Source organism: Onychomys torridus, chromosome 12 (assembly GCF_903995425.1).
Source record: "Onychomys torridus chromosome 12, mOncTor1.1, whole genome shotgun sequence".
NCBI lineage: Eukaryota > Metazoa > Chordata > Mammalia > Rodentia > Cricetidae > Onychomys > Onychomys torridus.
Genome location: NC_050454.1, coordinates 2,953,572 through 2,981,512, shown reverse-complemented (window position 1 = coordinate 2,981,512; position 27,941 = coordinate 2,953,572). Strand labels below are relative to the sequence as shown.

At 45.1% G+C, this 27,941-nt stretch overlaps 1 protein-coding gene across 1 annotated transcript in view; it reads left to right on the top strand.

Moving 5' to 3' along the window:
* Window positions 1-27,941, top strand: part of Igf2bp2 (insulin like growth factor 2 mRNA binding protein 2) — a 117,034-nt gene that overhangs the window by 67,496 nt on the left and 21,597 nt on the right. Inside the window, exons 3-8 of the mRNA XM_036203767.1 lie at window positions 15,013-15,061; window positions 16,719-16,770; window positions 20,583-20,646; window positions 22,583-22,855; window positions 24,334-24,468; window positions 27,268-27,390. Of these exons, the coding sequence (XP_036059660.1) occupies window positions 15,013-15,061; window positions 16,719-16,770; window positions 20,583-20,646; window positions 22,583-22,855; window positions 24,334-24,468; window positions 27,268-27,390 (696 nt within the window). The remainder of the gene's footprint in view (window positions 1-15,012; window positions 15,062-16,718; window positions 16,771-20,582; window positions 20,647-22,582; window positions 22,856-24,333; window positions 24,469-27,267; window positions 27,391-27,941) is intronic.

The following is a 27,941-nucleotide window of genomic DNA, read 5'->3' as shown; positions in this document are numbered from 1 at the left end:
AGCTCACACTTGACGAATGCTGAACTTGTTACTCTTAAGAGGCACCTCTTAACAGATTGATCTGTCCAGCCCATGAGCGCTGGAAGCAGGCTTGCTGGGGAAAATCCTGACTCTGGCATGCACTAGCTATTCAGCTTTGGCAGTACAGCCCTACCCCTTCTGAATGTGCATTTGGTCTCTATAAAGTGGGACTGCCAGACTCCTTAGAGTACTGTAAGTGTTAAACCAAATAGTGTACAGTAGGCAGCTAAATGCCTTCCTTATGCTTGCTTGATTTTTCTTGAACCTCATCTCTTCACATATAAAAACCCCACATACCATTCAGACCTTGTCATCATTGCCTTCATTACAAACAGTGTTTGGGGAAAGTAAACACAGCACTGGAAGAATTGTGATATCATTTCTCCAGGAACTTCCAGCAACATCTTAGAAAACTGTAACTTCTCTTTCCTCTCACTCTTGCTGGGGACTGAGGTGCTATGATCTGCAGAACTGTCTCTTTGCCGACTCTGCTTGTGGGTCATCCAGTTACTGTTCTGCTTTTGAGGTCCAGAGTCCCAGTCCAGTCCAGCTGTTTGATGCTGTGTCTGCCCACTGTGAAGAAGCTGGATAACCAGCATGAAAGCAGGTATAAGAGCATCTCCTTCTCAGACCCCATGCCTCCCAGTGCTCTGGCTTGCCGTTCTTAGAATGCTCCACACTTCTGGAATTCACTGTTATTGTTTCTCCAATCAGGGTCTCCACTTCCTCTTCTTCATATCATTTTTGAGTGAGATTCAGAGAGCCTTAGAGTTGTTAATGAATCTGTTCCACCCACAACTTTCCCAGAACAGCCTCTTGATCAAAAAATTTACTACTGACATAAAAGGAATCCAGCCAGCCATATTTCTTGTGCAGTTTCCCAGGTAGAAGGCCGCCCCATTTTTAACCCTGCTTTGGTTTTTGCCTTGCAGTATAGATGGCCTGTTTCCTCCAGTGATACTATATACCATCCAAGAAATTTGAAGGGTTCAACTAACGTTAGAACTGTTATTCTAAAGTTTGAAGTTCCCACTGGCTGGGGAACTCAGAATTGTCTAGGAACCTAGTGTGTACCCTGGAGATAGATGAGTGCAGGTGTCCATGTGAGCCCCACACTCTTAGAAATGTACATTTTGTCATCTCTATTCTTCAGTCCATGTGTCTGATTGACTTTGTGTCAGTAGCAAAGAGATTCTCCTCTAATCTTGGCCTTTTTAGGCCCCAGTTGTTTGGATCAACCGCAATCATTTGTCTCTTTGATTACATCTTTCCAGAAGTTGATTGGGACTTTGAGAATTCTGTCTCTTGATGGAGCAACCCTAGTCCCTCTTGGTTGCTGATTAACTGAATGTAGGCATCTGGAGGCCAGAATTTTCTTAGTATGGTTATTTGTTCCAAGGTTTCAGCCAGAATCATTCATTAGTCAACTTCTGGTCATGAATGTCTAACTTCTTGCTGGATACCTCACAGATTGTCTAGACAATCATGTAGGTCCAACATGTTTAGGATGGTGTCTTAGTTTTTCTTTTGCTGTGATAAAATAGTCCAATGAATGTGACTCAAAGGATAAAGGATGTATTCTCACAGTTCAGGGCTAGATTCCATCCTGGTGGGGAAGCCGTGTTTGAGGCTGCTGGTTACATTGCATCTACAGTCAAGAAGTAGAAAGCAGGGAATGCTTCCCATGCTTGGTACCCTCCTCCATCTTACACAGTCCAGAATCCCCTGACCAGAGGATGCTTCTGCCTACAATCAAGATTGATTTTTCCCATGTTGATTAGTGTTAAGACCTGATAGGCATACCCAGAGACCCATTCTTCAGGTGATCATAGGCTCTGTCAAGTGAGCGGTTATCACTAATCATCACAAAACCCACCCCTTGTCAACTAGACACCCACAGGCGTTTTTTAAGCTGTCACCTTCCATCTCTAGTCCCTATAGACTCATGACCGTGTTATAATGTAAAGTGCATTCTGTCCAACTTTAAAAGTCCCCACACTCTTTAACAGTTCCAACACTTTAAAAGAACCAAGTCTTGGAACTAGGAGCTCTTTTTTGAAAACAAACAAAACAGAAAAAACCCCAAATTTCTTTATTCCAACATGCAATGGCACAGAATAAGCATTCTTATACCAGGAGAGAAAAATCTTGGCATAGGAACAAATGGTCAGATTACAATCCAGCAGGGCCAGCCCCGAATCCTGCAGCCCCATGGGTGGCATCTGAGGCTTATGATAAAATTGAGTGGCTCCGAAGGACTTACTTAGCCCCACCTCTGCAGCTCTGTCTGCAGCACACACAGCCTCTCTCTTGACCTGGCTCCACTCGATGCCTGGAGCTGTCCTTGATTGGCGTCCCATAGTTTTGGCATCTCTGATAGACGCCCTGAAGTTCCTATTGCACCTTGGGCTTTGCCGTCATCATACATAGTGGGCTCTGCAGGCTCCCTGGCAGGAGCTCTGACCCTGCCACACATGGCCAGGTCTCAGTTGCTCTCTGAAACCCTGGAACAGGACTCCAGGATCCTCTCAATCCTGCATCTATCTTTCTTTTTTCGTTTTTGTTTTTGTTTTTCAAGACAGGGTTTCTCTGTGTGGCTTTGCGCCTTTTCTGGAACTCGCTTTGGAGACCAGGCTGGCCTTGAACTCACAAAGATCCGCCTGCCTCTGCCTCTGGAGTGCTGGGATTAAAGGCGTGTGCCGCCACTGCCCGGCACAATCCTGCATCTTTCATACCTTCCAAACCAGTAGCACATGAACAACACTGCCAAGTTCTGCTGCCAGCTTGAGATACAGCCTGGCTCCCATGCGCCACAGGTGTATCAGCAGCTGTGTGCTGACCCTTGGAAAATACTCTCTTTGAAGGAGGAGGAGGAAACCTGACTGCTCAGCCATATATATTCTCAGTTCCAGCTCTCTCTTTTCAAAACGCTTGTTTTCACATGTTGGAGCTTTTGATGTGTGAGATTTTTGTCTTCAGGAAGTCATTCCTCTTTAGCGATATGCATCTACTTTCTCCTGTCTAGAGATTCTCGCTACCAAATTAGTTCTATACCTTTGAATTCCTTTAGACTCAGGTTCTCAGGATGCACACAGAATGAAGCCAGATTCCCCAGAGCCCAGTTCCTCATCCACTTTGTTCTTCTCCCATCTGAAACCTCATGAGGTGACTGTCACTGTCTCTGTCTTCTAAGCATCCTTGTCTCCTAAACATTCACCAGAATGGCCCGTTAAGCCCTGCTTCCAGCACGCTAGGGCTTTTCTAGCATGAGGCACCAAACTCCTCCACATTTTAACTGTGAAACCAATCCCAGGGCTTCTACACCACCACCCCATGGTCACGTTTATCACAGCCACAAACCTACTGCTGGTGCAGCAATTTCTGTCTTAGTTACTTATTGTGATAAAACGCTCTGACTATAGCAACTCCAAAGAGAAAGAGTTCATTCTGGTTTACAAGTCCAGAAGGCAGTCCATCATGGCGGCAGAATCAAGGCTTCAGGAATTTGAAGTAACTGGTTACATTGTATCACAACAAGCAACAGAAAGCAAGGAATGCCTGCGGCTTCTCAGCCTGCCTTCTCTGTTCTCCTGCCTTCTCTGTTCTCCTGCCTTGTGCAGAAGCCCCTGCTCAGGTAATGTCTCACCACCATTAAGATGGTCTTCTCACGTCAGTTAATGTATCAAGATAACACCCCACAGGCACACCCAGATGCTCATCTCCCAGATGAGTCTAAATTCTGTTGAATTGACCCTAATCATCACAAACAAAATTTACTTTCTTTCTCCACTCATTATCTACCAAGAAACCTGTTTGGAGATGTCTGATTCTGGTGGTTGCATTAGTTCAGGTGTTGGAGTCATTTGAATATCTCACCTTTCCTTGACCTCTGAATCTAATATGTACTCTGTAAACTGCTCCCTACCAGGACATTCAGTGTGTGCATTCCACAAGATTGGTGATTTCCTCCAAATACACTCACCTCACCTTGGGTGACCACACTCAGATTAACCTAGAAACCTTCATCTTACTTTTAACCACTCCCAAATGTTTTCAGGATCCTCCATTGCCTTAAAAGACTCTGTTTCTATTTGTAGTTTCTGTTGTTACATAGGAAGCCCAAATTAAGTGGCTTAAAATAAAACCTGTATATTCACAGATTCTGTGGGTCAAGAATGGAAAGGGTGTAGTCAGGCATATTTTGTCTCTGCCCTGTGTTGGGCCTTCTGGGAAGACTCAGTGGCTGAGATAGGTTGATGTGGCTGATAACTGGAACCCCAGCTGGGCTGTTGGCTGAAACGGTGCCTTTTCTCTGTGGTTGCTTACTCTTCCTTATACCATAGTGGCTGAGGGCTGAGGGTAGCATTCCTAAGAGAAGCGTGCTGTGTGATCTAGCTTCAGAAGGAAGAGACTCATTTTCCCATTGGCCATAAGCCTGGCAGGATTTCAGAAGAATTATCTCAGTGGGAGAAATAGCAAGGTCAGGGTGGCATTGTTTTTTTTTTTTTTAAATGAAGTCATCTTTAGGAAATTCCATCTACCATGATATCCAGACTACTTTGAGAACGCCAATACAGTCTGGTTCATCTTCCTTTTAGCTAGAAAAACAGAACACCTTGTGTGCCAGAAATCACGGTGGCACTTCAGAGGCGTTCTCATCCAACCTAAGAGGTCTGAGACCAGATAAGAGTTGAGGTGGTTCTCCCAACAGTTCCCCCAAGGTCCACAAATACCTGGGTAGATGGCCTTTGAACTTGAGCCTTTGGCTTTTCTACATCTGTTCTATGGATAATGGGGGGGGGCGGGCACATGACAATTATAAGAATTTATTAACAATACATTTTTGTTTAGACTCTGACCTCTCACTGTTACTGGACCTATTTGGGGTTAGAACCGAGCCTTGATTGCCCTAATAAGCCAGGTTCAGCCACCCACCCTCACAGGCCAATTAAACCAGTGGTGAAAAGAAAAAAGAAAATCATAGAGTATGGCCACATGGAGAAAAAAGAGGGTTAAGGATGTCCAGCGGCTTGTCCCCTACCCCAAGTCCACTTTCTGGCTCCTAACATAGGTGGAAGGCTATATAGTTAAGCAGTCGTGCCCAGTGCCCAGGGTGTCCTGCCCGTTATTAACCCATCATTGTCTGGGCTCTAGTTTCTCCTGTAAGGTGGCCACGCAGATGGTCAGGACTATGTGGATCTTCTCTAGGTAGTGGAGGGAGGGGACAGGAGGACCCCGCTAGCTGGCACCAGGCTTCAGCCACCTCCTCCCAGCTCGAGATTCCTGGGGGGAAATTCTAGTTTCTTGAGGACCTTTGTCTAACAGTTGGATAGCCGAAGTGAGCTCCGCAAGAATCTCTAGAATATCCTTGTTCCTTCCAGGCCAGTCACACCCCGTGTCCGTTTGCAGCCCCAGAGGGCTCACACCTAATGGGAAACAAGACTCACGTGGCTGCTATGGGCGAGAGGAGCCCACAGGTTGGCCCTGGCGTCAGTGTATCTCTGTGTCTGCCTCCGCAGACCACATCCAGGTGCTCTGCCTGTGAGTTGTTGGGTGGGGATGGGGTTGGGGAGACGGCTCCCTCTGTGAGCGCTCTCCTGATCGGTCCCCTCCTGCCTGGCTGTTAGTGGTCCTGGGACTCCTGATCCTAGCGTGTATTTGTTCGGCCTCAGGTCATTGCAGCCCTGTTGAGCTTTCTCTGCGTACTTCGGCTTCTGGATGATTTGGGACTTTCCTGAGTTTGCCCATATTGAACCTGCTGCTACCTGGTTGGGATTGCCAACCTTACTTGTGCTGTTTTCTCTGCAGGATAAATGCCCTTTGCTCCCCTTTCCACCGGATGTCTATTCTTCCTTCAGGATTAAACTTAGTTCCTACACACCTCCTCTCCTCTGAACTCTGAACATTGTCCTCAAATAGTTGCACCTTATCCTCTAGGCATTCTTTGGTCTAGTTATGTGGAACACTCACTAGTCTAGAAGGTCCAGCGGGGAAGAAGCTGTATGTCACTCTTCCTGTAGCCTTTATGCCTCTTTGTAACTGAGGGCCAGGGATGTATCCTTCCGAGGGGCGTGTCCATCATCTAGTGTATGGATGCCTCTCTGGGGCAGAAATACTACAGAGAAACTGAGGTGGAAGGAAGATGCAGAGATGTTGGCATTAGACCATGTGGATTCTTGGGCTGAACTCTATTGTATTCCTTTGTCTTTGTGTATGAAGTGAAGGAAGTTATGGAACACAAAACCATCTTCATCAGAACAGCTGTGCAAGTGACACCCCCCCCCCCCCCGGTAGATCAGATTAGTGGTGATTGAGGGTTGTTGGACCCTCGCCTGGGAGTTTTCCATCCTGCAGCACCTTCCTGCCATTTGTATGCAGTTCTGTCCTGATTGCTGGTGCTCAGGTGGTCGTGGGAGGTGCTGGAGCATATAGGCTGTGGCAGTTAGCTGTGAAGCTATGGGGAAGTCATCCATGCTGGCATGAGACTTTTCAGTGGCCTGGCTGTCTGGGGTCATCCTCGAGCATGCATGCTCTGTAATAGGCTCAATGGGCTCATTGGTTCCTCAAGTTGGACTTGAGCAAGAATGGTGCCTTGGTTTTGTTGGTGCTCAGTAATGAAGGCTTTTGTTTCCACCCCGCCAGGGAGAGTTCTTCTAGCAGTTGCCCCGAGAGTTTTTACAACCATATACTCTTAAGATGACCTTTTCTAAAACTTGGCTATAGGCTGCCGTGTAAGCAAGCAGTAAATTTTGAGTATTGAAAAGATAACTTTGGGCTAGGGATGAGGCATGGTGACAGGCCCCATCCTCAAAAGTGAATTTCTTTTTTCTTTTCCTTTTTGTTTTTTTTTTTTTTTTTTTTTTTTGAGGCAGGGTTTCTCTGTAGTTTTGGTGCCTGTCCTGGATCTCACTCTGTAGACCAGGCTGGCCTTGAACTCACAAAGACCCACCTGGCTCTGCCTTCTGAGTGCTGGGATTAAAGGCGTGCGCCACTGCCACTGCCTGGCAGAAGTGAATTTCTGTGTATTCAAATTGTGTAGTGGTTAGTGCTGGAAGCTAACTTAAAGAAAGAATTAACATGTCATGTTTTGCCTTTTCATTACTGTAACAAGTACCCAATGCAGCTAATTTTACAGATTCAAGGGTTACTTAACACACACATTTGATTTGAGCCCATAACAGCTGGGTTCTGGTGAGTGTGTTGGCACTGTGAATAGTATTGAAGGGAGTTGCACCAGTGAGCATGTGATGTTTTGAACAAGGAGGGTAAAAGCTGCCAAAGGAGTCACGAGGAAATGCCTCATGTCCCCAGTGACCCAAGAGCGTTCTGCTTGGCTTACTTCCCAGAGGTTCCCTTGCCCCCTTACAGGTGTCTGCCCCTGCCTCCACCTTGTGGACCCTCAGGGATTCTCAACCACAGCACCTCCTGAGATGCCAGAGGTGGTCATTGATTGGCGTCTCCTCGTGTCCTTCAAAACGTGCTTCTTGCTTGGTCTTGATTACAGACTGCTCTCAAATTTGCTCTGTAGCCAAGGCTAGCCTTGGACTTGGGATCTTTCTGCCTAAGGTTCCAGAGAGCCAGGATTACAGCTGTTCATCCCTCCCCCACTTCAGAAAAATTACTTTTCTGGATCACCTTGCATTATGATAACTAGCCATTAGAACTTTCTCCTTCCTGTTCTTCCTCCTGGAGCATGTTGCAGATGCATCCTAAGTTTTTGTTGGTCTTTCTCCAGAATGCTCTCTTGAGTGGCAAAAAGAAACTCAGAGAGCTAAATGCAGGGGCAGAGTGTGGGTGTAGAGGAGAGCTTCTTCAACGTGCCTATGCCACACCAACAGTGTCTTGCCTACGCTCAACACCAGCTTTCCCGGGGTTCTCTTTGCCTTTACTGGAGTGTGTTACATTACAAGGATGTTATACGGGCATGGGCATTTAAGGTGCTTTGCTTTTAGCAGAAAAAAAAAATCTAAAAATGAGCTAGGGAAAGATAGGGACTTGGATTGAGCAAACAATTGTCTTAGTGTTTATGAAAATGGAGGCTGGTGTTTCACTCCCTAGAGAGTAAGCAGCAAAGGTAATGTTACTTTGTTCACTGACACCCCAGTGTACAGGTATTCAGCCTTTTGATATCATGACATGATGTTATCTGCAGGTGTGGTGGGCCACAGTCACAGCTATCCTGGGTTGCATGCAGCCCACGGATTGGACAACTTGAAAGGACTGGCTTCTGATAGATACAACAGGTGTTTGTTACCTGATTTGGCAACACTTTTAGATAAAACTTTTAAAGAGCATCCTAGTCTTCAAAATCAATCAGAGTGCTCTTAGCCTTTGGTAGGAATATTTGGGTACTGGTGGTCCAATTGTTCAGGACCCCAGCCCTCACACATGATCTGATTGGCCTGGTGAGAGGTGCTTATGAGGGGGAGTATGTGGTTTGCACAGCTTTGGACTCCAGAGAGAATTTAATATTAGTATTCTTCATCATGACTATAATGATAAAGATTGTGGACACAGTTTCTTCTTTTCGGGGCGGGGTAAAATGGTGTTGACTCATTATTTATAATATGAAATGGAAGAAAGTGGCTTGTTTAGAGACTAGCCACTGTCATCAACAAAATGGGGTGGACTAGGAGAAAAGGCAGCAGATGCTCAGAGGCTTCTGGTCGCTGAACACTGCTGTGGTCCTACCTCCTGGAGCAGAAGAAGGAAAGTGAAAAGGATCTGAGCAGAGGAGGAAACACAGGGTAGATCCAGGTATGACTTAGAGAAGTCAGGGGGTGTGACGCTAAGGAGGACACACTCCCTGGTGACTGGGTGAGCATGTCCAGGTGCCACATCAGAACTTGGGTTCTTTATGCTGTTTATCTGAACTCCCTGCTGTATATAAATATTTGTTTCTACCATGGTTAGTCTTAATTATACAGATTTTAAGTTGGGAGCCAATAAAGCTAGTTAATCACTTTTCTAGAAATGGGTTTTGTTAGGTGGAGACTTCATCACACATGAAAGCACATACTTGTAATCCCAGCACTCAGGAAACTGAGGCCTAAAGATCATGAGTTGGAGCCAAGCCTGGGCTACATAGCTAGTTCAGGGCCAGCCTAAGCTACATTCCCAAACTGTGTCTCAGAACACCCCCCCCCCCCCCCACCCACACACAGTAGCACTTCATCACAGCAGAATGAGAGATTAAATGGAATGCTTGCTTGCGTTCTTGTTTCTTCTGTTTCCACCTTGAAAAGCAAAGTGGGACTCACAGACAGATGCAGTCTTTGTATCCAATGTCTCACATTCTTGAATTCCACTGTGTTCTTGTTTTAAGGCAATGCACCCTTATGCTTATCTGGGAGCTCTCTGGAATTTGTCCCACCTATATTTTGGGGAGGTTCTAAAACTTGGTCTTGCCCCATGAGGCATGACACAGCCTGGCAAAGTTGAAACAGGTGATTTTTTTCCATGAGTCCCCACCTATGGAGAAGTTTCCTTCCAGTAGGAGACGGTTTGGTGAAAATCTGCAGTGAGGTTGATTTTGAAGGAAAGGCTTACACTAAGTTCATCCCTAAGGCTAGTAGTTCTTCTGTCTAAGGGGATGCATCCTACCCAGGGTGTGTTGAAACAAAAATACATCCTTGAAATACAAACTTTTGTTGTTGAATTGGCAATTCCAGTGTGACATTTTTAAATATTTAAATATATGAAGCAAAAACCTGTCACTCCCTAACTGAGACTTAGATAACGGACTCGCTTACTTATCTGAGAATTTTGACAGTGATAGGCACTTTACTAGGAGTGGGTAAGGCTTCAGTGAGAAGCATAGAGCCATTGGCATAAGTAGCAGTTGTAGTTTGGGCATATTGTCCTGCTAGAAACTGTGAAGGATGTTTTGGGTGTATCTTTGAGATTTTATTAGTCTACATCCCATTAAACTATTAGAGGGGTGAGCGAGAGGGTATCAGTGAGCCCACAGAGAAGATTGGGAGAGCTAACGTTATTTTTCTTTATATTGTAAATAATGAGTTGGAGGAGCCTGATGCGGGATGTTATCTAGAGAGAATTATATTCAGAGCTTCAGAAAAGTGTTGGAATTTTCCTGTGACAACATCCCCACCTCCCAGTCTTGCCCCCCTCCTTCCCTTCTTTGCTCTTCCTCTATTTTATCTTCCTCCTCATCCTGTTCTTCCTTTTGTTCTTTGAGACAGTCTCACTGTGTAGCCCAGGCTAGCCTGTAACTCTCCATCCTCCTCCCTGAGCCTCAAGAGCACTGTGATTATAGGAATGCACCTCCGGTCTGGTTTCCAGTTTTCTGAAGAGGTTTTTGTACAGGCTGTTAGTGAGCTTCACCTTCCGCTCCCAGTTCTCAGCTCCTTTATTCCTTGATGTCCAGATCTGTGGCTAGAGGGATTGTGGGCAAACATTTTAGAGATTACGTTTCCAAGCAGCCTGACGTGGGAATTTAATCAGGTCTGCTTTCTGTTTGCCAGACATGCAGCCTTCACCTGGAAGTGTCTGCTGCAAGAAGTGCTGTCATTTCAGGACTGCTCAGTTAGGATATGGGATGAGCCCTGAAGTTTCTCTCCTGTTGCGCTTGGACACCCGATTTGTCAAATAAACTGCCGCTCTGCAGTAATAGAGCAAGAGATATGAGTGCTAGCTGAAGCAATCCTGTTCCCTCTTTACTCAGCAAGTTCTGGTATACTTTTAAGGAATAAATCTTACATATTGATTAAAGTGACAGTTATGTGGATTATACCCTGCTTATCAAAAGACTTAACAGTTAACATCCACATGGAAGCAAATGCATAACCATATTTGTCTTTTAGGGTCTGGGTTACATCAGAACACAGGTTTCATGTTACCTGTGACTTTCATGATTTCAGTTTAACAGCTGAATAGTATTCCATTGTGTAAATAAATGTACCACATTTTCTTTCCCTATTTATCTGTTGATGGATGTCTAGGCTGATTCAATCTCTGGCTATGATGAACAGAGCAGCAGTGAACATGGTTGAGAAAGTGTCTGTAGTAGAATGGATAGTCCTTTGGGTATATGTCCAAGAGTGGTATAACTGTTATCTTGAAGTAGGTCTATTCCCCTTCCTGAGGAATTGCCACACTGATTTCCATAGTGGGTATACAAGTTTACATTCCCACCATATAACCACAGAGTTCAGGTATAGAGTAAGGGACTAGTGGAGAAGGAAGAACCCCCCTAGGGAAGAAAAATACAGTAGATAGTTATGGGTGGGTGAGAAGAGGCTGAGGGGTGCTGAGTGATGGCGGACTGGAACAGGAGGATCAAACCACAAGAGAAGAAGGGGCCATGGCGGGGAGTATGGAGAGGGACTAAGGGTCATTTGAGGGTTCATATGGAAACCTAATAAAGTAAGCTGCTCTCTCTCTCTTTTTTTAATGACAGAGTTTCCCTATCAGATTACCTTGATGTCCTGTAACTCACTGTGTAGATCCACCTGCCTCTGCCTCTGGAATGCCTGGATTGTGTTCCATCACCACCCAGCAAGTAAAAGCTCCTTAAAATGTGTACATATGTGAAAGAAATCTAAATGGAGGCTGGGTGGTGGCGGTGGCGGCAGCGGCAGCGGTAGCGGTGGAGGTGGCGGCACACGCCTTTAATCCCAGCACTCAGGAGGCAGAGCCAGGTGGAGCTCTGTGAGTTCCAGGCCAACCTGGTCTATAGAGCGAGATCCAGGACAGGCACCAAAACTACGCCGAGAGACAGTGTCGGGGGTGGGGGGAAAGAAAAAAGAAATCTAAATGGGATAGTTGAATAAAGGGCTCCGCTAAACGTCTCTTGTCACTCAACAAAACCTCCAGTGCAGGAATTGGGTAACTTTTAATTAAGTTGTTGGCCAAAGAGGTCCCATGGAAACCCCTAAACAACCCAAGATGTTGGTGGCTCCCCACAAACTGATGCTAAGGCCGTGCTGCTGAAAACAGCACCTTCATAACTCACTGAACACAGAGAAGTTGGGCTGATGCCTACATAGAACCTTCACCTTACTGACTAGCATTCATGATGCCGGACGGTACTCTGCATGCTCCCAAAGGAGAAAGGCAAACAGACCCTGCTACAAGCTCTTCTGTCTTCTGTGGCAGCCTGCCCGCCAAATACACAGGTGCAGTAGTGGTACAAAGCTGGTGGGAATAGCCAGCCACTACCCAATTAGATTTCAGACCCACTCTGTGAGATGGAACCCCAGTCCGACACTGCCTGGGTGGCCAAGGCACTTCGACTATATAGGCTGTGGACCTAGGAGAAAACCAGACACTACTGTTCTGCTGAAGGGATGAAGCAATAAAATGACTGTGAACCACATTCTGCTATACTCACAGATCAGTGCCTTGCTCGGCTATCGTCAGTGAGTTTCCTGCACGTAACATGTGTATAGACCCACTGCTCAGTGCTCTGGACTGCTGAGCTATTTTTCTAGCCCCGTATTATTTGTTTTAAAAAAAGATCAACAATTAAAACTCATAGTAGCTGAGGGGCTGAGAAAGGAGACTCTATGTTCACAAGTTCAAGGCCATCTTTGGCTACATAGTAGATACAAGCCAGCCATAATAACAGCCCCTATGTTATGGTCTGCATCGGGGCCGATGATGTGGTTCAGTGGCTGAGAGCATGAACTGCTCTTGTAAGAGGATCTGAATTCAGTTCCTAGCACCCTAGTTGGTTGGCTAACAACCACCTGTAACTAACTCCAGTTCTAAGGGGTCTGATTCTGGCCTTCATGGGCACCCACACATAGTGCACATACACCCTGTATACACATACACATAAAAATAATTTACAAAACTAGGATCAACTTAATTAGTAACTGGTTTTCTGTAACAACACGCCTTGGAGAGTTCCCTGCAAGGGTACATGTGTGTACTTACCCACTCCATTTTTAACAGCTGTCTGATCTAACTCTGTGCTCATTTATATAGAATTGTATAACTAACTAACTCATTTATCGTCTGCTGGTAGATACTTACTGTGCAGTAGCTATGCTTGTTCAGATATCCTTGAACTCATGAATAAGTTGCTGTCTGTGGGCTGTATTTTTGGTTAGCAGTTAGAGTCAATATTTATATTTCGAAATAACACCTTTTTTTTTTCTTTAGACATACTTTGTTTTCTTAAATTCTGATGACTTTCCTACAGATGGATTTGGTGGCATCGTCTGTAAGGAATTTCTGTGCAGCTACTGTAGGCATGCATGCCTCTTTATTAAGAACAGTGGCTGAAGAGTGTGCTAAACCAGGCTTTAGAATATGGAGACAGTAAAGACAGTAAAGTAGCTCTTGATTCTTGCTTCTTTTTCCATCCGGCCATAAGATGTGAGGTTTTACATGCTAACCCATACTAGCCTTTAACACAACACATTCACACTTTAAAGATGACATGGCAGCTCACAAGTGTGATCCCCACACCAGCCAACCTAGTGTACCTAGTGTCTTTAAGAGCTCCAACCCTGTGCCTAGGCTCCTGGAGCCTTGCGGAACACACCTGAGGTTGTCCTCTGGCCTTCGTAGGCTCTTTTCAAACCTGCATGTGCAGAGAAGAGATGAGCTGCTCGCTTCACTGGCTTTCCTTTTTGTAGTCTGTACTTCTTCGTTCCTCCCAGGCTGTTGCCAAGGTTGAAGCCATGGGGATGCATGTGGCTGTGTACAAACACTGTTTGGAAATACTAGCACCAGAAAGAAGACAAAAGGAATGGGGACCACATTTCTTCCCCAGCATCCCCTGCAAATGAGTGTCGATGGAATTTGAGCTCAATGGAAATCGCACTTTTGTACACTGGCGGGTCTTCCCAGAGCTTAATAGGGTCTCAGCAGATGAGAATAGAAAGACCATGCTGCCTTTCTTCCCAGGCTGGCTTTGAACTTAGGATCCTCCTGCCTCATGACTGTTAGTATAAGAAACCTAGATCGCCATGCCTGGCTTATTCTCCATGTAATTTTAATGTTTACATTAAAAAACAGAAGAAGAGCTAGGTGGCACATACCTTTAATCCCAGCACTCAGAGGGCAGACGCAGGAGGATCTGTATGAGTTTGAGGTCAGGCTGGTCTACAGAGCAAGTTCCAGGACAGCCAGGGCTACATATAGAGAGATCCTGTCTTGAAAAGCAAAAACAAACACAGAAGAAGATACCTAAATCATTTAGAGCCATCAGACTTTGAGGATGTCTTAAGAAAGGCCTCTAACTTTAAAAAGAAAGGTAGGTGTGTGTGTGTGTGTGTGTGTGTGTGTGTGTGTGTGTGTGTGTGTGTGTACACTCACGATAAGGAAAGTGGCTAGATGAAATAAATGCCCGACATTCATGGGGTAGGAAACCGACGAGGAAGCTTTCTAAAATAGGAAGATTGTTAGTGTGTTACTATCAGGTGAAAAAACAAAGTACAGACTGGAGAACGGACCGGTGCTTCTGTAAGAGATGAAGTCTGTATTTACATGAATCTGAAGATATACAGAAACAAGTTGCTTCCACTGAGGAACTGGAGATGGAAAATTTTTACGATGTTTTAATTTTGAATTGCAAATAAATTACCTTCTGAAAATAAATTTTTAAATGAAATTTGACATGAAACAAAATCTGATTTCGTTTAAGTATTTGAGACCTTACCCATTGTGTTTTGAGTCTAGGAATAGGACCGGTTGCAAGCTTGTATGTTTTGAGAGAATAATCTGAGAAACAACACATGCTGGTTTATCTTCTGACTTCTTTAGTAGGAATTTGGAAATGTAAATCTGTATTTAAATTGTAGTTTCTTTAACTTTGCGATTTGTGGATTTTTTTTTCCTCCCAAGGTAATTGGAAACCTTAAAACCCAGAGCCTACTATCTACTGTAGGAATGTTCTGTGGGGGGTTTGGTACATATAGTTGGACAGTGAACTTGATTTATGATCTTCTCTCTGATTTTGTTATTTGCTGAAGTTGGAGTGTATGGAGAAAATGTTCTAGACTGCTCTTATCTTTACAGGAGCAGAAAAATCCAGATTCGAAACATCCCGCCTCACCTGCAGTGGGAGGTAAGCCGGGACACCAGACACCTCCTTGGCTTAGCTTCCTCTTACTTTAGGACTCAGAGACCTTGAGACTTGTCCCCCACACCTCTGGGTCCTGTCCTTCCTTTCCAGTGCTGGGGCACATGGCACAATTTAGAGGTTGGTTGTTTCTCCCTCTCCAGCGAAGTGCACTCTGGCCTCTCACAGTCTTCTCCCTCAGGTACCACACCACAAACACCAGCACACCAGCCAGGAGACAAAGTGTGCACCTCTTTGTGATTCTTAACCGTATGATCTGATGAAAGATTTTTGTTGTTTCACATTCTGATTGGCTGAGGCACCAGGAAACCTATGGAAACAGAAAGTTCTTTGTCAGAGTAGATTTTGTTTGTTTTGTTTGTTTGTTTTTGTTTTGAGTTAGTTGCTATGAGTAACCATTAAAGATATATCTGTGGATTTAGCTCAGTGGTAGAGCGCTTGCCCGGGGTTCCATCCTCAGCTCCAAAAAAAATAAAAAAATAAAAAATAAATAAAAAAATAAAGATATATCTGCAGAGCACTCAAAGTTCTAAGATTGCTATCTTAATATAAAATACAGTAGGATACAAGGAGTGGCCCCATTGTTAGGAACAAACTGCCCTAACCCACAGGATACCAGATCAGCCTCAAAAAAAGCTTTTTTATCTTGTCTTTAAAAGGGGAAGAAGAAACAGGACGAGGCTGAAGAGCTGCCGTTGCAGGGGACCCAAGTTCAATTTCCAATTGTCAAATTGAGTGGCTTACCTATGACCCCAGATCCAATACCTCTGGCCTCTGCAGGCACCCATCTCTCTCCCTCCCTCCCTCCCCCCCCCTCACACACACACACACACACACACACACACACACACACACATGCACGCCAGGCATTGTGGTGTATAGTGGTGTGTGACTTTAATTCTAGTGCTTAGGAGACTGAGGTAGGCTGATCTCTCGAGTTTGAGGCTAGCCTGGTTTATGTAGGGATTTAAAAAAAAAAAAAGAGCAAACTTTTGCCAGGTGGTGGGGGTGCATACCTTTAATCCCAGCACTTGGGAGGCAGAGGCAGGTGCATCTCTGTGAGTTCGAGGCCAGCCTGGTCTACAGAGTGAGTTCCAGGACAGCCTCCAAAGTTACATAGAGAAACCCTATCTCACAACAAAACAAAACAAAGCAAAAGAACAAAATTTTTAAAAAATTTATTATCTTTATGTGTATGTATGTATGTGTGTCTGTGTGGGTCTGTACACCACATGTGTTCAGTAGCACATGAGGCCAGAAGTCATTTGATCCCCTGGAACTGGAGTTATAGGTGATTATAAGTTGCTGTGTGGGTGCTTGGAAGCCAAAGGAAGAATTGTTAAATCCCCTAAAGAAAAATGAGCTCTGTCCTCTATTTTGCTTTTCATTTCAACAGCATGGTTTGAGTAATCAGTTGAGTATAACTTTTCAGTTACCAGATTCCAAAATTGTGTGGTGTCATCTTATTGAATAGGCTGTTGGGAAGTAATTGGCAAAAAGTCCTGAATTCTTAGATGTGTAGAGTTCTTATGGAAGACCTGAAATGCCAACTTATTTACACTGTCTCTGTTTTAATGTGTTTCACTTGCAGAGGCAAATCAGTGTCTTTTTTTTATGATCTTTTCTTCCCGTTCCTTTACAGGTATTGGATGGACTGTTGGCTGAGTGTGGGACAGTGGAGAATGTGGAACAAGGTAATGAGTGAGGAGGTTAGCTTACTGGATGTTGGAGAGGACATTGTATTTCTTACAGGTTGAGTCATCAAGGAGAAGTAGTAAGTCCTAGCGCCTTTGGCATGTTCTTCCTCTAGTGTCTGTCTGTACACCTGCCTGTCAGAGGCATCTATGTCTATCTGTCATCTCTATATATCTATATAGTTCAGTTCAAGGAATAATCTTTCAGGGTGTCTTTGTGTAGCCCTGATTGACCTGGCACTCAATATATGTGCCAGGCTGGCCTTAAACTCATAATAGAGACCTGCCTGCCTCTGCCTCCGAGTGCTGGGATTGGAGGTATGGCCACCTCACCTAGCATTCAGGCTTCTTAATACCTGCAGTGAGCATAAGCTCTGGACAAACATAGTTCGGATAGGGCAAGCTTAATTTATCTGAGAATAGTTAACACTGCTGTTACTTAACTAACTCCAGCTCAATAGGAGGTGAGGACACAACCGAACATCTGTTTACTATGAGGTAGATGTTCCCTGCCAAGAGTCTTGAGACACGTATGAAAATGTAGGTTCCTAGGGTTCACCACAAATCTGCGGAGACTCAGGGTGTGTTGCTGGATTTTAACGGCTCCCTCTAGGGGAGGGATCGAGAAGGCACAGCATCAACGACCCAGACACCGGGAGTCAGTTGAAGTCTAACAGCAGATTCATTTCTTCAATAACAGGGAAGGCCTTATATACCGTCCTCCCAGCACCCAGGCTGTCTGTGTCCCAACCTGGTAGCATTGCATGGTCGTCCCTCATTGGCTGGGCACGATCAGGAACTCAGACAGCACCTGTTGCTAGGCCCTCAGGCAGACTCCAGGTTGGCTCATAAGGAAGTACGTTATGTCCTATGCTTTGGCAACTGGTTTGAGCCCATTTCCTCGTCCATATGGGCCTGTCCTACTACAGGGGTGGAGGGAGTGGCTCATAGTTGAATCAAGAATCTCTGAGTGGTTTTATGTGCACTCAGATCTGAGGCCCTCCATCACAGGAACAACAGTGCATATGCCCCAGAAACACTTCCTTCTCTCCTGCTACTCGTTTTTATATGCTAAGGACTGAAGCACTGATTTTTAAGGGGAACCAAAAAGGCACCTGAAGCTCTGTAGGAGTCTTGGAAAGGTGGATCCCAGGACACTGACAATGAAGACCCCAAAGTATGGTAAAGGTGGTGTTTACATTGGCCCTAATCGCCCTCTGCCTGTGAACCCTTGGACAGTCACTCAGCCTCACCAGCTGAACTGCACTGATTCCGTCTCCACTTACATAATAAGTGTGATTTCTACCCCTCCTATAGCATCAAATGGTCACGTCACTCAGTGGAAACCTGTTGGTGTATTTTGTAAACAAGTGTAAAGGGTCACAAAGTCCTTAGGGAAAGATCATATAGAATCCAATTTCTCACAGATGGTCCAGTCTGTCAGTGTACTAAGCATACTCATTTTGAAGCACACTCATCATATGGGTGTGCTCCCCTCCACGATTATTAGGAACATTTCTCTGTTTCTCATAACTGCTTGCCCATGCTCAGAGTTGAAAGAAAAGCACTCAGAAGGAAAAATGTTTTCTATGAATTCTGTTCTCAGTTTCCACTTCCTTATCATTGAAAGGAAGACATTCTAGTAGCAGGTGTGAACTTGAAAAAAAATTGCAAAAACAAGGTGCTGATCTGGGTGCGGTGGCCCATACCTGAAACCCCAGTTTTAGAGAGATGGAGCTAGATTAGCAGCTGTAACCATGAAATCGACTGAGGATGGTGCTACCTGAGGAGGAGATGTTCAAGGGCCCTGAGGTAGCAGACAGCCCTTCAGCACCTGTGCACTTCCTGCACCTGGAGGCACAGAGCAAGCGACTGAGCTGCTCTTCTGTCGTGTTTCTTAGGCAAGTTTGAGCCATTAGAGCCTGTCAGTAAAGTTTTAGGAACATGGCTGTCATGAGCAATGAAATAAATTACTTAAATGGAGCACAGCTTCCTCTAGAATTAAGGACCACGTGGCTTTCAGAAGACAGATATCTTTGAAGGGCAGAGACTATTAGTGAAAAGTGAGAGCAAAATCTCAGGATCCGGGATTCCTAGAGGATGCCTTTTCTGGGAGCCTGCATCTGCAGCCTTCTCTGTCAGTCTAGAAGACTGCAGACTGGAGACCTCTGACAACACTGACACTGAGTGAGGACAGTGATATACCCCCACTTTGCACTGTGGGCATCTGTGAATAAGAACCATTAGGAGCAGCCTAATGCACCAGGGCAGAGGCCAGGGCTGGGATTGGTGCTGATGATGTATCAATCATTGTGCCAATAGTTACTGCTGACTGTGCACCTCCTACCTGTCCCCCAACACCCCTCCCCCCACCAAGTCTGAAGCTGCTTTGAAATTACTGGGCAAAATAGGTTTTTATCCTAGAGTCTTTAATGTTTGGGGGATGCCAGATTCCTTTGAGAATCTCAAGAGTTACATTTCTTTACATTTTAATGATGTTACAGCGGGGATGGTCCTAGAACTCCTGAAGTTTAAGAAGGAGTATTGCTACTTTGAAAGGGAGCTTTATTGTGACTTTCCAGAAATTTTTTAATGCTGTTGACTTTAAATTCCACAACGTCATGTTTTGAAGGGAGGATCCAATTTCGTCATTCTTAGTTTTTGTGTAAACATACTTTCCATTTAGGTTTTCTGGGTTTTAGCAAGCTTCATCAATCATGCCCTTTGAATGCTGTGTGTGTGTGTGTGTGTGTGTGTGTGTGTGTGTGTGTGTGTGTGTGTATCTGTCTGTGTCTGCATGTCTGTGTCTGTTTAGAGATAGGGACTTGCTGTGTAGCCCAGGCTTCCTATCCTGCCTCCGTCTCCTGATGTTACCATGGATGGGTGGATGGGTGGATGGATGGAAACACACATATACACACATTGCATGCCACAGATATATATGGCTGACTTTCCTTACTATTGTATGTGTATATATGGTGGATATCTTAACTAGAAGGCTCAAGCCCAGCCATTTCTGGGAGCCAGCATCCACAGGCTGCAGATGGGAAACTTTTAACAGTCTGTGTGTTTTAAATTAATAATTAAAATTCAGAATAAATAGATCTAGAAGTTTGAAAATAGTGAAGCACAAAGAATCATGGTGATTTTTTCTTCTTTATTTTCTTTGTCATATTCTTCCCTTCGTTTTCCCTCTGTGGTTTTAGCCTAAAGAAGTAATTCAGAATCTGAAGTCCAATGGTGTCTGCATAGAGGTGACTTAGCAGCACTTCAGGATGACAGTCCTAGGGACAGCACGTTCCCAACCACCTTGTGATGAAGCAACTGTTTGCTTTTGTGCGCATATTGAAAATGAAAATACATAAATATTCAGAGGTGGTTCACTTACTCAGAAGTACTTGTAAAATAAAATTCTAGCTGGAGAGATGGCTCAATGGTTAAGGGCACTGGCTCTCCTTCCAGATGGTCCTGATTCAATGCCCAGCAACCACGTGGTGACTCACAATCATCCGTAATGAGATCTGGTGTCCTCTTCTGGCCTGCAGGCATACACACAGACAGAACACTGAATAAGTAATAAATAAATAAATCTTTAAAAAAAAACAAGTGAAATTCAGGGCAACGTTTTATAGGTGCAACTGATTACAGAGTGTGGTATACACTTGATTTACACATTCTATACTAATAGTAAGCAGAGGTGCACATGACTCCAATTAAGATGATACGATGTGTTTTCCTCTGAAGTCAGCCTTCCATGGGCCAGAGGGGGAGAGCTCTTTTTAAATGATGATGCAATTTTCGTTTCTCCTCAGTAAACACAGATACAGAAACTGCTGTTGTCAACGTCACCTATACCACCAGAGAGGAAGCAAAGATGTAAGTGGGTCTGGGTTTACCTCCTTGCAGGTTTATTTGGGCTTGTCTTTGGTTTCATCTGAGTCCTGCTTCTGGAAACCTTTCCTGAGAAGACAGGTGCCAGGCAGTCCACATCCTCTTGGACATGCCAGGACAACTTCAGAGTATCCATGTCTGTGCAACCCCAGGGAGCTCATCCCGGGCTGTTGGGTGATCATACAGGGGACTCCGTGTAGAACAGTGTTGAACTTGGCATCAGGAGAAAGGCGGGAACCATGTCGGGAAGGGAAGGATACCAGCGTTACGATACTGCACCCATTGGCTCACTTTGACGAGCTTCTTGGGGCCTCTTTTACCTGGAGCATGCTCGTTTTCCACAAGAAATGTGCACAGCCTTCTATCCACACTCACTGAATGGAGACTAAAACGGTAGTTTTTAATGTGTATGCTATTTTTAAAAGGATTCACCTCAGTGACAACAGCAGGCTTAATTATCTGGGACTGTTCCACCCATGTGCCTGACTTGGACTCTCTATTTTTATTCCATTCATTCCTCTGTTGCTTCAGTAATTATTAGAGTTTGCCACTAAAAGACATGGGATTAAGTTTTTAAAACAATAACAAAAAGCAAGATTTTTAAAAAAATCTTTTGGGCTTGAGGTGGGGGGATTATAGCCATGTCCAGTAGTACATGTGCCTAGCTAAGAAGTTTCTGTTGGTAGGAGGTCCTTGAAGTGCCTCATAGGCCGGTGAACTTAGAAGTATAACAGGTGGCCGTACTTCCTGGCTGTGCATAGCCCAGGCTTTACCTCACTGCTGTTGCAGTTCTCAGCGCATGTGGAGACATAGTGTACCCATTTCCCGACCGACAGGCTCAGGAAGTTAAATAATTGGTCATCACTAAAAGTATGGGCTCATCTGCTGTGAGGCGTGGCCAGGCCCTGCCACCTCTGCCCGACTTAGTCATACCCTGGCACCGCTTGGCTAGTATCTACACATTACTCTCTTGCCTTCATTGAATTCAGAAGGTTCTGAATTCTGTTTTGTAATGAATGCTCAGACCCTCAGTGTTCCCCCAGTAGGATTGCTGCAGAAACATGTAAAGGCATTCTCCCATTTCATGTACAGTTTTTAAAATACAGAAGTAAATTTTGTTGTTTATAGTAGTTATTTTTAGATCATCTGTAACCTTGAGGATTGGGGGCATAGATATACCCTATCTGCTATAGAATAGTAAATATTGAAATGTTACCAGCCGGACACTGGGCCATCTAATCTCTAGGCGTTTGCCCCTGAGGAGGAGATGTAACTTTAGGGGTACCCATGATAACATGATTTTTCAAGAGACTGGGCATAATTTACAAACTTAAGGGAGGCTCAGGAGCAGGAGTTAGAGCGAACCAGGAGAAGGCTGACCTCGTTTTTAAAGTTGCGTCAAGTGGAGTGGGCAATGAATTATAGAGTGTTAACTGAGTTTTAAGGATCAGAAATAGAATATCTATTTTTAATACATTAGTAAACAATGCATAATAGGGACAAGGAAACTATTCATTCTATAGCTTCCCTAATTTGTGCTTATGTGTTTCTGAATTTCCCACATATATTTAAATTTTGTGATGTGATTAAAATAATCATGAAGACGTGTTAGGATTAGAAAACAATTCTCTTGGACCCATACTGACAGGTTTTGGTGAGAGGAGTTTAGTCTTGGGGGTGGGGTTGGGGATAGGGATGAAAACTGCAGAATTGTGCCTGAATCACCTAGATCTAGGTGTGGAGAGAGCTTGTTTAATTGTCGCCTGAGACTCGAGGGGTGAGACAGGATTTGTCTCTGTATCCTTGATGCTTGGCACAGGCACCACATAATGGCTAGTGAGCGAAGTGAGTCAGCCCTCCCTCCAGACGTCTAGTCTTTCCTGTACTCTCCAATAAGCCTTCCTACCCTGCTGTGTTTCAGAGCCATTGAGAAGCTAAGTGGACATCAGTTTGAGAACTACTCCTTCAAGATTTCCTACATCCCTGATGAAGAGGCAAGCTCTCCTTCACCCCCTCAGCGAGTCCAGCGTGGGGACCACTCATCCCGGGAACAAGGCCACAGCCCCGGGAACTCTTCTCAGGCCAGACAGATTGATTTCCCGCTTCGGATCCTGGTCCCCACCCAGTTTGTTGGTGCCATCATCGGAAAGGAGGGCTTGACCATAAAGAACATCACTAAGCAGACCCAGTCCCGGTATGTGCCTCCAGGGCTTTCTTTGCTTCCTTCTGAAGGGCCACCTGCACCCCGTCTCCACCATGCTCAGACTTGTTGCTATAGTGGAAGGCTTTGTCATATGGAACAGCTCTTCTTTCTTTTTTTTTTTTAGTTTTTTGAGACATGGTTTCTCTGTAGCTTTGCGCCTTTCCTGGAACTTGCTTTGGAGACCAGGCTGGCCTCAAACTCAGAGAGATCCACCTGGCTCTGCCTCCCGAGTGCTGGGATTAAAGGCGTGCTCCACCACTGCCCGGCCCAGCTCTTCTTTCAAAAGACTGGCTAGACTCACCTCTGGTGGGGACTGTGATGAGTGTTCATGCTGATGACATAATCACCATTCCCTGAAAGGCTAAGTCCATGAAGAGAAGAATGAGGACCTCCAGGAAGGATGGTCCCTTACGCTGGTGTTCTGTGAGCACATTTAGATCCGCAGTGGCTGAGAGGAACTCTGGTCATAGGATGCTCTGGGGCGAGCTCTTACATTCTGGTGTCAGCCTTGGGGCAGCCATTTAGACCATCTAGGCTGTCTTCTGTAGAAGCTGTGGGTCACTGCTACAGTGAAGAAGAAAGTCTCTGGCTTTGTGTCTAACTTTCTATGTAAGAAGACTGAACTGGAGGTAGCAGTCAGTGGGCAAAATGATTGGTACAATTGTTGATTTTTGTGTCTGTTAAGACCACAGCACACGGGCTCACCCTACCCCTGCAGACACGGATGGGTAAGACCCAGCGTGCATATTCCCTGGCGGGAAATGCTGAAATAAGAAGCTGTAATCTAGCTGGGCGTGGTGGTGCATGCCTTTAACCTCAGCATTATAAAGTAATCTTTATGTCTCTGTTCTGATTGCAAAAATTGTATAAGGTGGCTTAAGTTTCAGTGAAGTGACATCAGTTCTCAAAGTGTGGGTCCCAGTTTGAGAAAGGGGCTGAAGACTGGTTCTTTCTGACAGCGAAGTGAAAGGGGCTGTCATCAGTTACGAGACTGAAAGTGGACAGAGCCTGGAAGAAGGCAGATTGCCAACAGAAAGGAAACCAGAACCTTAGGAAGGCAGAGAGGCAGACTTTTGTCCCTGTCTCTGTCCCTCTGTCCACGCTCAGATACATTAAGCTTGCTTGAGTTTGGTGTTGGAATTCGGATTCACATACGGCAGAGGTCAGCACTGCTCCATTGGGCTGCTCCCTTCTCATGTTATCCTTCACTTCTCTAGACATTTGAAGGTTACACAAAATACTTCATTAGCCAAACTGGCTTTAATACCAGGTTGCCTGGGTGCCTTGGTCCTGCAATACTCCTGTCAGAACGGCCCCCTTGCACATCGGCCCCTCGGAGAGCAGCATCAGCTGCAAGTGTGCTGATAGCATTTCCGCTGTCCTCACTGTATTGGCCGGGGCTATGCTTTTTTGCATCCAAGGCCCTATTGGACATTGCTGTGCTATGGCTCCTGATTCTTTCCCCATAGGGTAGACATCCACAGAAAGGAGAACTCTGGGGCTGCAGAGAAGCCTGTCACCATCCATGCCACCCCAGAAGGGACATCTGAAGCATGCCGCATGATCCTTGAAATTATGCAGAAAGAGGCTGATGAGACCAAACTGTAAGTTCATGCAATGCCTAGACCACTCAGTTCTGTAAGATTGAGAAATGTGTTAAAAAGCTCCACGAGAACACAGCACTCAGAATCAATTGTCTAGGACTAATGGGCACTCACAGAGACCAGGGAGCCTGGAGGGGTCTGACCTAGGTCCTCTGCGTGTATGTTATGACTAAGTAGCTTGGTGTTTTTGTAGGATATATATATATATGGAGAGAGAGAGAGAGAGAGAGAGAGAGAGAGAGAGAGAGAGAGAGATGGGGAGAAAGGGAATTTATTAGAGTGGCCTACAGGCTGTGGCCTATGTGGTCTAGCTAGGCCAGCAATGGCTGTCCACTGACTAGAAATCCAAGAGTCCAGCAGTTGTTCAGTCCATGAGGCTGCATGTCTCAGATGGTCTTCAGTGTATGGATCCCAAAAGAACACTGACGACAGTGAAGGAGTTGGCTTGCCAGCCAAAGCAAGAGCTCCCTCCTTCCAAGTCCCTGCTACAGGCTGCCAGCAGAGGTTGTGGCCCAGATTAAAGGTGGCTCTTCCCATTTCATATAATTAAGACAAATAGCTGGGCGGTGGTGGTGCACACCTTTGACCCCAGCACTCCAGAGGCAGAGGCAGGCGCAGGCAGATCTGAGTTCAAGGCTGTTCTAGTTTACAGAGAGTTCCAGGACAGCCAGGGCTGAGAAACCCTGTTTCAGAAAAAAAGAAAAATCCTTCGCAAGTGTACCCAGCAGCTTAGATTTTACTTAAATTTATCTCTAGTTTTAAAAAAGATTGTCAGTCTTCAAAATCTGTGGGCAGTGCTGGCAGCTTTATAGAGAAATGTTGAATATTAAACTCATTTGGCAAATAATAGCAAATGTGGTGTGCGAAACCAAGACTAACGTGTTCTAAAAAGAGCAACATTACAAGTCTGTTACCACATTTCACCTAACAGTTATCAAGTATTTACTTTACTTGGAACTGTTTGAAGTTCCCTAAATGTCCTGGCTTCATTTGAAGGAACCCTTCTTTGATCTAAATTATTGAGGCTTTTACAAATAACACCCTCCTTGGTTCTTTTGATTAGTCGTATGCCACTTACAAAATGACCACAAGATGGGTGTGCGGAGTTTGAATGTCTGAGTTATTCTGAGCAGCGGCACTGTGCCGTGCCGAGCGCTGAGCTTCGTGTTGAAGCTATGAGCAGGAGTGAACACAGCGGTGAACAATCAGCCTGGTGATTGCACACGAGACCCATCCAAGACTCGGGGACACAGGCAGTGACTTGAGGGTCCAGGGAGGACAGAGACCAGAGGGGGCCAGGAAAAGGCAAATGATATACGATAAGACACTAAGCTTCCTTTTTATTTGCCAAGTGTGCTGGATGTGGCTGTATGCACTGGGCATGCACAGGGAGCACTGCAGACAGGCTCCGCTGCCCTCTGAGGGGTGCATTCTGGGACAGCCGCTAACCATATTGCTTATTTGGTGCCTTGCAGTGATGTGCCTCTTAGACGTTTCCATTCTCAATTAGTAGAAAATACAAGTGGCTTAAGTAGTGAGAAACATTTTGTCAGGTAACACAAAACCCTCAGTTAAAAAGCTCTGAGGTCACTGGAACCTTGGGCTCAGAGATCTGGGACTTTTTTTCTGCTTTGCTTTCCTTATAATACCACAGACCTTGTGTCTCCACAGAAGATATCCCAAACTTGAAAGGACGGCCGCCACGTTGTGTGCCTTTTTAAATGCTTTGAAGAGTTGTGGTAAAATACACATAACAATGTATTCATTCACACTGTTATAAAATACATGTCCAGAATTTCCTCAGGTTACAAATCTGAACCTCCCTCTGCCCATTAAATAGCTTCTGACTTCCTAGCCTTGTCTCCCTGTTCTCACCAATTGGATTACCTTAGACCAGTGGTTCTCAACCTGTCAGTCACAGCCTCCTGGGGTCAAATACCCCTTTCATAGTCACTTGTTAGATATCCTGCATAACCAGATATCCATAACAGTAGCAAAATTAGTTATAAAGTAGCAACAAAAATAATTTTATGGAGGGGCTAGAGAGATGGCTCATCAGTTAAGAGAACTGGCTACTCTTCCAGAGGTCATGAGTTCAATTCCCAGAAACCGCATGGCAGCTCACAACCATCTGTAATGAGATCTGATGCCCTCTTCTGTAATACAGGCATATGTGCAGGCAAAATACTCATACAACTACACAGAGAAACCCTGTCTCGAAAAGCTATATATATATATATAAAATTATAATGGTCGTTGGGAGTCACCACAACATGAGGAACTGCATTAAACGTTCGCAGCATTAGGAAGGTTGAGAACCACTGCCTTTAATACTTGATATAAGTGGGTTACATGGATCTGTCTTCCTGTGACTGGTTTATCTCCGCCCCCAAGTTCTTCTACGTTGTAGACCATAAAATGTCCATCCCCTTATCTGGATTATACTGCTCTGCCTTGACTGTTTCTTGATGATATTGCTGTGAATGTCGATTTGCAAATAGTCATGATTTTGATTTCTTTTTGATATACACCCAGAAGTGGGATTGCTAGATTATATGGGATTCTATTTTTTAATTTAGTTCCCACTGGCCTGCCTCTGGACCCACTCACTGCCACCTAGCTACTAGTAAGTAGACAGTGGAAGTGGAGTCACCACTGTGTGGCTCATTTTCGTCAGGATTTATTAGCTGAGGTTGGGAAAGAACCTTAAAAATGGGTTTCCGTTTGTAAGAAGTGAAGACGACACCCAGAGACAGCACAGCGTCTGCTCTAAGTGGTGAATCTACTTTCTCTTTTTAGAGCTGAGGAGGTGCCGCTGAAAATCTTGGCCCACAACGGCTTGGTTGGAAGACTGATTGGCAAAGAAGGCAGAAACTTGAAGAAAATTGAACATGACACAGGGACCAAGATCACCATCTCATCGTAAGCTACCCCTTCAAACTACTTATGTTCAGGAGCGACTGATTGGGCCTTCCTAGCCTCTACCCTTCTCCGGAGGGGAAATGCTTAGCCATGCCATACTCTGAGCAGCAGGAAGCAGGTCCATAGGGTTGGCTCCATATCCCACCAGAGCACTTACCAGCAAGAGGGGGGTGGTGGGCTGGGCTCCATCCCCAGCACCATGAAATTTTTAAGATAAAAAAATACGGTCAGTTCTGTGGCCCAAGATTGTAATCCAGGCTCTTGGGAGAAGAGGCAGCTGAACCAAAAGTCCAAGGCTAGCCTTGGCTGCACAGTGAACTCAAGGAGAGCGTTAGTGAGACCTTTCTTAAAATACAAAGTAAGACTTGGGGCTAGGGATATAGCTTAGAGGTAGAAGGCTTTCCTTGTAGTCAGAATTTTCTGTCCCACCAGCCAGCTCCCAAATAACCTCACAGAAACTTATCAATTATGAAAGCTTGACCAATAGCTTATTATGTATACAGTGTTCTGTCTGCATGTATGCCTGCAGGCCAGAAGGGGGCGCCAGATCT